Raw genomic sequence first — 14,543 nt, forward strand, 5'->3', positions numbered from 1 at the left:
CACTTAAATATTTACATTCATATAATTTGTGCATTTATACATAAAAATAAATCGAGCAACAAACTTATTTTAGATGCAATTAATAATCGCTTGACTGTACTAAGGTTTATGATGATCAAATACATCTATTGAAGATGTGAGGGAAGACATTTACATTACACCACAACTTGTTAAAAATGGTATAAGAGATTTTCAAAGAACACATTTTCCCCTCGATCGACCCATAAAGAGAACAGAACTTAAAAAACAACTTTTATTCATGTATGACAGCAGTACATCACGCAGTTATAACAGCGTCTAAAGAACATACAGATCAGGGTAAAAACAGCAAACAGAACAGATATTGCATCCAACAGTTTCCAATACAGTACAGAGATAAAAACAGTCCCTCTGCGAAACAACACATTTAAAACAATGCAAACGTAAGGATTTCATGTAGACAGCTCCTAACGGTCTCGAACTGAACCTGCAGCAGGTTTCAGGACGCTCGGAGAATCACACATCAGTTAAGACCCTCGAGGACCTCGTCAGTTACGCTCCGATCATTATTCACTCTGCTCCAGTTCCTTCTTTAAACTGTGGAGAAAGGTCAGAGGTCACGGTTACACTTACATAGACCCACCCGAAAGACAAGTGACTTGACTAAACATGAAAAATCATTTCCTAAACTTTGTGAGCATTAAAATGCAGTCTATAGGCAGCACATTTTTTTTATAATTATCTTCTGCTCACCAAACCTGCATTTATTCGATCCAAAATACCACAAGAGCAGAAAATTTGACATGAATACATTTTTTAAAAGGTGATTCCTGTGAAGTATTTTCAGCATCATTCCTCCAGTCTTCAGGGTCTAATATAATGTTTTACTGCTCAAGAAATATCATCCCTATTAAAGAGTTTAGTTTATTTTGTCCCCCGCAGGATTCTTTGAATAGAAAGATCAGCATTTATCTGAAATAAAAAGCTTTTGCAACATTATACACTATATCGTCCAAAGCTCGGAGTTTGTATAATTGTTTTGGGGAAGAAATGATAGGAATTGATACTTTTTAGCAACGATGCTTTAAACTGATCAAAAGTGGTGATAAAGACATTTTTAAATGTTACAGAAGATTTTTTTTTTTTTCCAGATAAATGTTTTTCTTCTGAACTTTCTATTCAAAGAAACTGGGGGAAAAAATTTTCAGCTGTTTAACAAATGTTTTGAGCAGCAAATCACCACATGAGAATGATTTCTGAAGATCATGTGACACTGAAGAAAGGAGTAATGATGCTGAAAATACAGCTGCGCATCACAGGAATACATTACATTGTAAGAGGTATTCAAACAGAAAGCAGTTATTTTAAGTAATAAAAACTAAATTTGTCTGCCTTTTCTGTACTTTGGGTCTAATCAATGCAGGCTTGGTGAGCTGAAGAGATCATCCATCTTTCGGTTCAGAAACGTTTGGGAGATTTTGGGAGCACAGCTGTATATTTATAGTTACAGCATTCAAATTATACTGCAACAAAAGTTAGGTTACTACAAATCCCATTACCTTTTCAGATAGGAGTGGACATTGTCGTAGCCGTGGTATTTGGCCAGGTACACGAGCACACCTGTAGCACAGCGGCCCTCTCTGGCTCGACAGAAGCTGCAGTTACAGATGCCCCTGCACGGGGGGCAAAGCCACTCCTACAACAACACAACACTTCAGCAACGCCATTCAAACACTTAGAAAAGAGCTAGCTGATGTGGTGCACGTTTCCCATACAACGACGGAACTAGCCGAATAATCACCTTAGTATAATGCATCATTGTGGAAACTAGCTAGTCACAACGGTTTCTCTGCAGGAGACTGAATGGAAGCGTCACTAACCGGGTTCAGGAGGGCATCACGGACGTCTTCTCCGTATCTGTTCTTGAGACAAGGCCCGCAGAACTGCCCTCGGACACCCACACACTCTGGGTTGCGGCAGTTGGTCTTGGTGTCGGTTGTTTTTTGTCGACACTGATGGCAGGTGGATCCCTGTCGGACAAAAGCACACGCTCATCAAGAGTCTGCAGTGTTTCGAGCGAGCGGAGAGATGAAGCTCAATGCTGTGAGGAGAGAAGCGTCCTGCTGAAGCAGACTTACAGTGGCCCGGTTATAAGTCTTCTCTCTGGCGTTGACACAGATGTTGTCCAGTTCGGCCTCGGTGATTTCCTCCACAGGCCTCACGACGTGAGGAATCGTCAGAGCGCTGTTATAGCTGCGCCGACGGGGCTCTCTCTGCTCGCGGGAACAGAAATACTAATCAATACAGTGGTGCTCACCTTAACTTTACAGGACAAAATATGAGCTGCATGTACACTGCTGTTCTAATGATTTTCTGTTTTCAAAGAAATGAAAGCTTTCGATCAATTTACTGCATTCTTGCTGAAAAGTGACAGTAAAGACATGGTTTAATTTTCAATGTTGAATTTTTTTTTTTACATTACAATGCTTTCTGAAGGATCAGTGGACCAGTGTTGGGGAAAGTTGCTTTTAAAATAAATGCATTACAATATTGCATTACTCCATTTATATAAAAAAAAAAAAAAAAACTATTTGCATTACTAAATTATGGTAACTTGTGTTACTTTTAACAACAAAAAAAGATTTGCTCATATTTGTATATTTTTTATTATTATGCAGGTGCAGTTGAACGTGAACCTTTCATATATTCTAGATTCATTCAAAGTAAAACATTTCAAACGTTTTTTAGTTTTAATTTTGATTAGAGCTTACAGCTCATGAAAGTCAGATGCACTTTTATATTTATATATTACTTATAACAAATCCCTCAATTTGTGATCTGAAGATAACCAAGGATTTACAGGTTTGGAACGACACAAGGGTGAGTAATTAAATGACAGAATTTATATTGGGGTGAACTATCCCTTTAACTGAAGTAACGCACCTCTTCTTCATAATCATCGTCGTCACTTCTGTTTCTGCGGACCAGGCTGTATTTGTCCTCCGGGTCATCCTCTGGAGCTGGGGAGGGTGGTCCGTCCACCAGTGACCGGGAGCGTGTGTGAGGACGGGACGTTCGCTCTGGGTTTCTCCGGCGAGCGCCGCTGGCATCCAGAGAGCGGCGGGGAACACGACGAGGCTGCACAGAGAGAAGGGGGAAATTCAGCCAAATCAAGAACTAATAATCTACCAAATTAGTAGCTTTGTATAGCTTATTATTAATAAGTATTTCTTATTTGTAATAGTGTAATTGTATATCAGTATCATTAGCATAAACAAGTCAATCTTCACAAATTTGTATAATTTTAATCATCAGTAGTATTAATCAAATTTAGTCTTGTTTTAATAACAGTATTCTGAAGTCTTACCGTATTGCCCTGTGACAAAGCAGCCTTCCTGGGAATGAGTCCAGGAACCTTATCCAGCTCTGACATTAGCTTAGCAAGCTACAAGAAAGAGATTGAAATTCAGTTAAAACTGGATTCATACTCAAACTAAAAACTCACTTAAAAATAATGGTTCTAGTAAGATTTTTAACTACTGCATTGTTTATCAAGCGTGCAGAGCAACCACCCAATAAAGCATTACATGTATTATATATTAGGAAAGATTGCTATCAAATAGCACACCTAGGTTCCCAACAGATGACGAAGAACTGACAGAGCAGCCATCGAGTGTTAGAGGTTGTTTTAGGTTATGACATGCAGAGGATTTAGGTCCCATAATTAACACCTTTTTCCAGAATTTGTCAGTAAGAAATTACTCCCTATTTTTTCCAAACCAACAATGCATTCTGTATGTTTGTCAGGCTGCGAATAAACGGAGCTGAGTATCCTTAGCAAAACAGTGAAAGCTAACACCGTGTTTCCTGATGATATCTCCCAAGGGTAACATGTAAAGTGTGAAGAATAACGGCCCTAGTACTGAGCCTTGAGGTACTCCATACTGCACTTGTAAAGGATATGATCCCTCTTCATTCACTACTACTAATTGAACCATGCTTATGTAATCACACTATCATCATAAGAATTTTATTCAAACGGCAAATAGATACTAAAATTAAGTTTTGTATACAACTAAAAAATAAATAAAAGACAAATTAAATGCACGATGCAGTTGTGTGGAAGTAGAGTTGCTCACCATAGCTTTGTTCTCTCTGATGTTCAGCGCTCTCTTCAGCATGAAGTTGTCTCCCTCAGAGTCAGACTCAGGGTCTTTGGGTTCAGGTTTAGGTTTGGATTCAGGTTTAGACTCAGGTGACACTGGCTTTGAGGGACTGGCCCGTTTGTTCGGGAACTTCATGGCTACTCTGAGCGTGAACGATTTGCGAGTTTTTCTGGGAGGCGAACAGGCCTCTGAATCAGAGTCCATTTTCTGTGAGAAAAAAAAACACTTGATTAATTGAACACATTCATCCTTTTTAAAACCGAGTGTATGATAAAGCAACAAGCAGAGACTGAAGTGTCTCCTGTGGTTACAAACCATTTCAGTCATGTCCTCGTTCAGGTCATTCTCAAAACCGCTGCATGCATCCTCTTCCTCAGTCACAGGTAAAATATTAAACACTTTCTCACTCGGAGCAGAGCTTCTCGTCTGTCTCAGCGGCCTCTTCTAGAAGAAGAAAAAAAAAACAATCTTAAAATGACTTTTAGAGGGAGGAATAGAGAACGGTCTCTGATCTTTTGGGCATCGTTAAGGCCAGTTTAATGTATAGAAATGCTCATGTCATACCGAGGTCCCAAAACCGTCAGATCCAAAACTGTCACAGCTGTCGTCTGAGGAGGAAGAGGTTTCCATAGGAAGAAGAGCAGTGCTCCTGTAACTGCGCAGGTTCATTCTGGTGGAGGGCGAACACCTCGCCTGTTCTCTCTGTGCACAATATACAACAAATTCATGATAAATCGTCTAAACTCAGGCTGGGCATCTGCAGAGGTCAGTTTGAGACCTGCATCTTGGAAGCAATAGCAGGCCCTGTACATTTTCTAATATTTCTCTACACAGCAAGCAATTGCAATTTTAAAGACAGGAAATCATAATTTGATAAGAACATAAAATAAAAGAAATGCAGATAGATAGTAAAAGTGAAGCCACTCTGTTTAAACGTATTCTACGTCTTGAGGCCATGAAAACTAGAAACATTTAACCTCTTTACAAATGTATAACAATTATTTTTTAGTATTTACTTATTTTTACACAAAGTTACTTTTGCAAGATCAAGTTATTTGTATAACGTTGAGAATTTTTTACTTAAACTTTAGTGGGTCAACAAACTGTAAATTGTTTTAGAAAACTGATACATTACATTATATATAAATGTTGATCCAAGTTAGATGCTTTGTAAAGTTTTGGGGGGGACCCTTCCCCCACCAAACACACGCCTAAGCTTAATAAACCAGCAAATGTTGAAAGCTTGTTTTTTTTTTTTTTTTTTTTTTTCAATGGGACAAACATTTATGTCCCAAACAGATATATAAAATGACGAATTGTTTGAACTGTTAAATTCACTTCATTAGCGTTGAAACAAACTTTACACACGCCACGAGAGCATGCATGCATGCATTCATTCATTCATTCTAAAACACAAACAAACACACACAACAGCAGGGGTTCTTCAGGTCAACAGAAACAAGAGGTGATGTGTTTTACCGTACCTTGGAGCGCATTGTGTTGAGTTCTCTGTGGTTTGAGGGGGTGTGAGTTTATATACCGTGCCCCAGTCCGCTGTGAAATGAATGTGTGTGGTTGTGTCTCAGTGGCTCGGTGTTTGGTCTGGAAGTTGGCGGGTAATTCTTCAAGAGGCGTGACTCTCTTCCGCGCCACACGCGAGTCCTGGAAGCTCCGTCAAATTAATAAAGTAACGCAATCGACAGGGCTGAAGACAGAAGAACTGCATTATCAGTTTCATTATGGGTTGAGTATAAACATGCTGATAAAATTGTATTAGAATTCCAAGATTATTTGAATTAAACTGAATAAAATAAGCTCTATTTTGGGTTTAAAGTGCTTATAGGATCTTTAGCTGTGGCGCCAAACCTCAGAGCTCATTAGCATAAGGACACATAAATCGCGCGAAATACTGACTAGATCAAGAAGAGTTCATTTCAAATTTATATTTTATTAATATCTTTTACATTGACAAAGATTTAAAATTCCACCAATATAATAAATAAATCTTTAATATCATAAAAATGAAATAGTCCTCCATAATAAACTATATTAATATAACCACGTTTACCTTGCAGGCAGAAACGGTTTAATTGAAAAAGTCCTCTGTTTATGATCATCATCACAGTGCTGAGCATAGTTAAAAAAAATAATAAACTCTTTAAGAAAAAACAAAAGGAAATCAGAGACCACAAGAGAAGCAAATTCATGTTAAAACCTGGAAAGACAATGTCAAGTATAAAAGAGCAGAAAAAATGCATAATTTATGATATTTAAGATCAGTACATCCATTTCATGGTGAACTTTTACCCTTTATCAGTGTCAATTTAGAAGATGCTTTTATTGAATCTCCAGGAACACTTAAGTGCTTTGGTTATAAGCCAACTTTCCAACTTTACACAAAGAATATAGAAGCCCTTCTATACTCTTTGCCTTACAGTGAATCAAACATGATTCATTATCAACCCCTTGTGCCATGTCCCAACTACACGCAACATGTCATGATTCCAGCATCAAGCAATTTGTCCAAACTAGACAAAATCATTCAAATATCACAGCCAATCAGAAGTGTGTGGGGGAGGGCTCTCTATGGAAGTGCACTGTTCTCGCAACAAAGTTTATAATTCATATATATCAAACATTTTTAGCTTCATTAAATGTACATACTGAGTGACTGATAACATATGTGTCATGGAAAATGCTTGTTGGTTCACATTGTGTTTGCAGTTTTTTGCTTTCATTAATTTTCAAAATCTGAGTTTAGCTATCTGTTGTCGCTTTCAGTATGGCTATAAGCTCACGCAAAATGACATTCAAAATCACATTAGACACTTTTAATAAAGTTCAAAATCACCCAAGATTATCTACTGTCATATAGTTTGCATGTAGTTGTTCCAGCTGCGACATTGCAGAAATAGAAACTATTGTATAAACCATAACAACATGTCCTAACTAGTACACACAATGCGAGGCCACGACAAGCAATAAAAGTTTTCTTTTCCATAATAATTAGATGTTTTGTCCTAACTAATACCACGACTGTGACACGTGAAATTTCAATTTTAGAAATGGTTTCTATTTCCCGCAACATCGTGGCTGGAACAACAACATACAAATTAAACAAATAAAAAATGGTATCAGTCACTCAGTATGTTCATTTATTAATCTTAAAAACATTTAATATTTATGAATTAGATTATTAATTTATTTCGTTGCGAGTACAATGCGCTTCCAGGGAGATCCCGCCCACAGCTGCTTTTGATTGGCTGTGATATTTGATTGATTTTGTCACGTTGTGTCTAGTGTGGACACAATAATTGCTTGTTGCTGAAATCTTGACGCGTCTCGTGTAGCTAGGACACAGTGTAACGCTTTATAATTGCTCAACTTCGTCCACGTCCACCGCCTCGCCCTCCTCTGCGCGGCCGGCCTCTGCCCTGCCTCACTTCCTGATGCTTATGTTCCTGTTTAATAGATTTCTTTCTTTCTACTTTAATCCAGTCCCCATCACCAGACCCGGCCTCTTTCTGCTTCACCCCTTCACTGACGACTGACATCCCTGGTATTGTGCGTGGTTGGTGGTTAGATGGTGTTATATAGGAGTTGTTGTTTCGGGGCCGTCCAGCATGTTGGAAGCCTCTGGATCCTCTCTGAGACATCTGATTAGTCCTTCTGGCTTCCACTTCTCCTCTTTCTCCTCCGTTCATTTTAAAGGTGTTGTCGTAGTATGCTTTTCTGTGGTAGTGGTGTTGAGCTCCACCACTAGGGGGCCGCTCTCGCTCCGAGGTGCTCTCAGATGTCGTGCTGGACGGGCTGCTGCCCTTTGACCCTGGAAGGATATTGGAGAGTTTGACAGAAAGGGTGGGAGAGGAACTCCGCGAGTCTGTCCATGGCGTGAGAGGACTGCGATTGGGTGATCTCCTGACAGCGGCGGCGTACGATGATTGGTTCCCGATGACGGACAGGAACTGAGGGAGGGTCCTCTTGCCTGTGGACTCCTGGGCAGCTTGCTCTCTCCACTGCTTCATTCTCAGACTGTAAATCCATCTGGGATCGACACCTGATCGAGGAACAGAATGACAAAATGACAAACCGAGACATTTTCCATGGATATGCAAAATAGGGCTGAAAGGGCATTTGATCTCAGAAGGTCAAACTAAATATCATTGCAACTGGATTATTTGTTTTACATTTCATGTGGGGTTTGCAATTTTTGCAACACTGATATCCATTATATTTAATATAAATACATATAGTATTTTTTTTTTTTATTTCCAAATAAAACAGCCCAAAAATAGAATAAACATAAACAAATAAATAACATAAAATTGAATTGCATAAAAAATGTAAAAATACAAAATAAAGTAAAAGGATTGCAAATATTACCAACATTAAGCTGTTACTCAGTAGGAACTAGTTAGTTTACCTATAAAAAAATATAGATAATTTATTATTTTTTACTCAAAAAAAACTTAGTAGGGTTGAATGACATCTGCATACAATGTAAAATTACACACACACACACACACACACACACACACACACACACACACACACACACACACACACACACACGCACGCACACACACACACACACACAGAGAGAGAGAGAGAACTGGGAGTTACATGCAAATTGTAGTCTGTTTGTTGATTCCAAATTGCATGAAAAATTGTAATATGCAATAATTGAATCAATAAAAAAAGTATTTTAAAATTTGTTTTCAAAAAAACTGCCTTTCAAAAGAAAATTCAATATAATTCATTTGAATACGACACCAAACCAGCTCTCTACCAATCAGGATAGTGTTACCTGAGTTGGACCTGCTTCTGTTGTGGCCTTCCCTGGTGTTTGGCGTCGTCTCAATGAGCAGCTCTACAGGTCTGATCACATCCCTCCCGCTGTCTGGGCTCCACTGCACTCTGTGCTCGTGTCTCGTGCACTTAGGAGATCTCACGTTACCCTGGCAGGAGACAAGGCACCAGCTCAAACATGTCCCCTTATAACCTTTGAAAATGTGGCATACAGTATATACTACAAATATACCTATTGAACTTTACACTGTTTAGAAAGTTGCACATCAAGAGATTTAATAAAAAGCATACTGCTAAAGTACTAAATCTAACAGATCTCACATCAGTGAACTACTGTACTTCAAATGTTTTCTCCCTAAAATGACAATATGTCCAGTGAAATGCTGACTTTATATATTTAACATTAAACTGAAAGTAACTTTTCTTAACATGAGTTTATACCTATGTGAAAAAGAAATGCTCTTATTTGTACTTAATGTGCCCTTGTAACGTACTTTTAAATGTAAAATAATACATTTCAAAATTGTACATACTAATATTAATTAAAAAAGCCTCTCAAGTTTACTTAAAGATGAATGTTTCTTGCACATTTCATGTAATGAAAAATACATTTTAAATCATTGTTTTAATAATCATTTGTCATGTTTTGATTTTTAATTTTAATGTGTTGCCTAACATACTAAATATATACATGCGACATATATAGGCATGAATATAATGATTTTAACTGCAGTTTGTTATTTAGCATTGCAGTTAAACGTGATATAGTTTAAATGTAATAAACGGAAGTAACATACAATAAAATACATGACATGCATGTTTTAATAGAAAATATAAACAGTTTACCATTAATGTATGTTAGTACATTCGGCAGTACACCTTACTTCAAAGACAGGATAGCAATTGATTCAAAAGCATGCAGTTTTCACTTACAAACAATTATTGAAATAGATTACTTTTCATCAGACTTGCTCTGCCACTTTCCCTTTCTATTGTTGTCACCAAAGCTATTCAAAGTTTTTAACCAGTGATTAAAATCAAGTCTTGTCTTTCATTTTATTTTCTCAAGACAGTGTCATTAAGTAAAAACATGTCCCACTGCAGAATGATTGCATTTGATTTTACAGGATATGCACTGCACTTACAGTCTTAATACCAAGTCTTTTTTCTGCTACTTACCTCATAGTTTACTATGCAGTCAACAGTTTGTGTGCCAGAAATTCCCAAGATCCACTTATCCATCACAAACGGAGGCTGGGGAGTAATTTAGATTTTAGATTTTACCACAAACAGTAAAGCACATCAACCTTAGGCTGAGAATATTGTATTGGTGCATTCCTTAAGACCCAGTTCAAACCTAATGGAGACGTAATTTACACTGTTACATGACATTTCTCACCTTGGTCATCTTTAATACATCTGCATCTGGTCTGTTGGCATTAAAGGTCACGTCTTTGATATATGCAATCGCCACCTCATCCCCATCAAGCTCCATGTACATCTTCCATTTGCAGTCCTGCGGAGGTCAGAAAGACAGAGATACAGATGAGACAGCAGTCAGTTGAATGAGGTTAAACTGTGGATTCTTATGTAGGTAAACGAGGCCATAAATATGATGCATGTTTTCAACAAACAGAAATGTAGACCTGTATGATTTTTGCTGTTTGAGGGTGATATAACCCTACAGCGCAACCTAGAGGATAATAATGGGTATGAACCACACACTTGAGCTTTGATTGGCTTCTTTCACAAAGCAGGGTGAAACTATCCTGTGCAATCTTAACAGATTTTCACATTTCCATGTAAAACGGATTTCCTTATCCATACACTGGGAGCTCAGCTCAAACCTGCAACTTGATTTTTTTCAGTCCAGAAGGTGGTAACATTGACCGGACCATTGATTAACAGTCAACAAACAACAACTGAAGATCGCAACAACAATAAACACTACACTTGCATTGTTTGGTGCTTGTGTGAGCCCTGTAAGTCATCCAAGCAACTCCAGTTTAAACTGGTACAAGATATTTTTATCACTGATAACTTTTGGAGAGAAATGGCGGGGACACTGTATAAGGATGACACTTTCTAGTGCATGTTGAGCATTGAGCTTGCCGATGTGAGAAGAGACCACTTGATTGGCTGTTCAGCTTAACAAACCAGTGCACGAGCAGAAAAATGAAATGTTGAAGGCCAGCAAAACAACAAAGTCAAGATGAACCACACAGAAAACTACTCTAATTTTCTATCTCATCTGAGCATTCCAAATAGAGTTGAGGATAGAGTTTAACTCGGATTTGGATGGACTCGGGAGGACTTGGATTCAAACTTGACACAAGCCGCATTTTCATTAGCATTCAAATTGTGCAAACAGAAATTGCGAATTGAAAATACACCTAAAGGAAACACGTCAATTTTGCAAGAACATTTCTATTTCACATAAAAAATACATAAAATAAATAAATAAATATCAGAAAACATACCTAACACAGAAAAGCCACCTGTTTTTCTGAAATGTGTATATGACCAGGGCGCCTGCAGGATTATTTCCGAGGGTACACACAGAGATTTATTTTAATATTTTACAGTGATCAAATGATCAGTGAGAGCAGAACGAATGCGTCTCACCTTTTAAACTCAACAAAATGGTAAAATACATATAACATGAGCATGCTCGCAGATAAAAGCATTATAAGCAGTTATACAACATTATAAAACTAGGTTCTAGTTTTATTTGTGAGCACTCAATATCAACAAACAGTTGTGCTTTTATAAAATAAAGAAAATAATGCTTTCTGCCGTCTCGGTCTTGAACAGAAACGCTTCCCAATGATGAACCTAAACTCAGCAAATTGGCTCACGGACCTGATAAAAACATATACAGAGAAAGCTTTAAATTACTACTTTAAAACAAAATAAGTCGAATCGAAAATAGAAACTCTTTCATCATGTAATCTGTGCATTTCTCTCTCAAAGCACATCCAGTAAGGAGATGGCCAGTCCATGACTGATGGATGTCTTAAATATAAAAATAAGGAAAAGCCTAAAACAGGCCTGATTATTATTTGCATTTTATTTTATAATTCTGTTCAATTACAAAACAAAACGGGAAGCATGAGTGCAATCTGCAGTAGTTTGGATATTTTGTGCTTCCAGAGTTTTTCAAGAGTATTCAGTGATGCGATCTCACATCTCACAAGATCCTCTTCAGCTGTCACAAGCCGAGGGTGAATCTGAAGGTTTAAGTTACATGCTTAAACTGAGTACTGCATCACACGCCACACACAAGCCCATCACTTCAAATCACCTGTTCAGCAAGAAATGACTCAGTCCAACACATTTTTATTACCGGGTTCATAAACAAAACAACAAATATTTGTTAACTTGCTAAAGCGGGAAAAATAAAGAAAAGAGAGTCCTCTCATGTCCTCTCAAGTTGAGACCCAATCACTACTCGTGAAGATATGGGGCTTAAATAATTAATTTAGCCTAAAACGTACTTATTCTAAATAATAAGATAGTACAAATAAAATGAGAAAATGTTTATTCTTAAATTTTTATATTTTATTCATTGCTCAGACAAAATGATTATTAGCTCTTGTCTAGACCCCCTTAAACTCTGCACTGCTTTGCTAAAGAGTTCCTGTAGCTCAAGTGGTAGAGCATTGCTTAACAAGTGCAAAGTTGGGGGTTTGAATCCCAGGGAACACATGTTAGGAGAAAATTGTTAGCTTAAATGCAATGTAAGTCGCTTTGGATAAAAGTGTCTGTTAAATGCATAAATATAAATGTAAAGATGCACGGATATGTTTCCTTCAGAAATAATGGCTAGTGCTGTGGCTGCAATATTAGTAAACCTTCCTACATCAGCTGCCATGAAATACCGTGAGAGGAAAAAATGATGTACAGTAATAGGTTTTAATGGAAATACAGATGGATACAGATTTTCAGAGTACAGACGAATCCAAGCCATGTGTAACATGAAAGATAAAAAAAACCCATAAAAGTAACAATAAGTTAAAAAGACATTAACAAATGTTTTCTTTTCTTATTATTTGTACTTACAAATACTGTATGCAGATATTGTCTGTGGTGAGTGAGATTGGTGTGAAAATGCTAAACAAGCGCTTCTTTGTTTAATGTGTAAATATCCACAGTCCTAGTTCTGGCTTCCCTTTTGATTGACAGATGATTGACACACTACTGCCTCCTGCTGGTGTGGAGAGTTAAGGCACAGTTGGCACATGGATGTAGTTTTCTGGCCAAGATGCAGGCGACATTATACACTGCAGACAAAGTCAGCTTTTCGTTGCTGCTTTTATGTTGGATCTGGGCCTTAGATACATACAATAGGACAGCTGGTGGATGCTTATAAATTGTCACTTATTAACACAAGTGTTACAGATTATGTTGGACGTTGCTCTGTTGTCACACATTGAGGTGTGGCGTGTAAACGCAAACACATCCTGGAGGAAGCCAAGCGCGAGAATGAATGTTTGAATGTCAGCCGGTGTTCATCCACACACACGTGAACGATGTGAAGCTAAGAGATCAGAGTGCAGAGAAGCGGCCGTGTTCGTTGCTCAAGCACAACAAGAGCTGGAGACCTTAACATCCATTCTCACTCACATTAGCAATGGAGATGAGGCCCTTTCCATGAGGCCATGCAGCCGAGCGCGCTGGGCAGAGCGGTAATGATCCGTCCAATCTGCCAGCCCCACGCACAGGTCAAAGTTTAACGCTTGAAGCACGTGGCTCTTCACACTTACGCAAAATCTCGACAGAGAACGAGCCCTCGTGGAAAAAAAGCAATAGTGAGCATGTGCCTGTTTGTTTTGGATGGGGCCGGTAACACGTCGGCCGAGCGCATGCCAAACGTTAGCCCTGCCTAATAGCAGCGGCAGAAACAATGTGTGGTAATGACGGCCGGCGTGGTGAGCGTCTAATGACACCTCATGCATAATTCAGCACCTTTCCGGCGACTAAGCCCTGATATCCTCATTAACAGAAACACTCTGCTGTCAGATGGGCAAGGCACAAACGCAGGGTCTCATTTAGGCTTTGAGAAGTGCAGCTGCTACCACGACACCGCCAGGAGAGAGAGAGAGAGAGAGAGAGAGAGAGAGAGAGATGGAGAGCGAGCGAGCGAAAACCTCGAGCAGAGCGGGTTTGTTTTATTTAGTGCAAAAAACCTTGCAGTTTGTAAAAACAAGGCTGACACAGAGGCTGACACCAGGCAGGGGAAAATAATTAGCTCTCATTTTCTCAGACTCCTGTTTCCTTCTTCCCGCTGAGCTTCCTCCCAACCAAACCACCACATGTCAGGAGAAATAGGAGGCAATTAGCGGCCCCGCTTCAGCCCCGCCGTACGCCTTGAAAGGGGACTATTTATGATGGGACAATGAACAGCTGAAAGATTAAATAACATTTGCCTTTTAAAAAGAAAATGACTTCTGGCTACATTTTTGATTAAATTCAAACGGCAAGTGAAGACTGTGTCAGGGGCCCGAACAAAGGCTCGCCGGCGAGAGGGGGCGGATGCTTTCGCGTCGTCTCGGATGAAAAATTATTTATCTCTCGCAGCCCTTTTTA

General features: G+C 38.6%; 2 protein-coding genes across 2 annotated transcripts in view; both read right to left on the reverse strand.

The window, feature by feature from the left end:
* Positions 1–239: 239 nt before the first annotated feature.
* On the reverse strand, positions 240–5,782 carry LOC113109116 (cell division cycle-associated protein 7). Its single transcript, XM_026272672.1, has 10 exons — positions 5,630–5,782; positions 4,710–4,847; positions 4,461–4,589; positions 4,119–4,352; positions 3,347–3,424; positions 2,923–3,117; positions 2,118–2,252; positions 1,860–2,009; positions 1,539–1,675; positions 240–576 (listed from the first exon to the last, which is right to left on the reverse strand). The coding sequence occupies exons 1-10, from the start codon at positions 5,639–5,641 to the stop codon at positions 546–548; spliced, it is 1,239 nt and encodes a 412-aa protein (XP_026128457.1). The 5' UTR covers positions 5,642–5,782; the 3' UTR covers positions 240–545.
* Positions 5,783–6,394: 612 nt separating this feature from the next.
* The window catches only part of LOC113109115 (mitogen-activated protein kinase kinase kinase 20-like), a 35,887-nt gene continuing 27,738 nt past the window's right edge, over positions 6,395–14,543 (reverse strand). Inside the window, exons 17-20 of the mRNA XM_026272671.1 lie at positions 10,354–10,470; positions 10,134–10,208; positions 8,953–9,103; positions 6,395–8,202 (exon numbers count right to left, since the gene is read on the reverse strand). Coding sequence (XP_026128456.1) covers positions 7,526–8,202; positions 8,953–9,103; positions 10,134–10,208; positions 10,354–10,470 — 1,020 coding nt within the window. The 3' untranslated portion in view covers positions 6,395–7,525. The remainder of the gene's footprint in view (positions 8,203–8,952; positions 9,104–10,133; positions 10,209–10,353; positions 10,471–14,543) is intronic.

The sequence above is a fragment of the Carassius auratus genome, chromosome 9 (genome assembly GCF_003368295.1).
Source record: "Carassius auratus strain Wakin chromosome 9, ASM336829v1, whole genome shotgun sequence".
In the NCBI taxonomy this organism is placed as follows: Eukaryota; Metazoa; Chordata; class Actinopteri; order Cypriniformes; family Cyprinidae; genus Carassius; species Carassius auratus.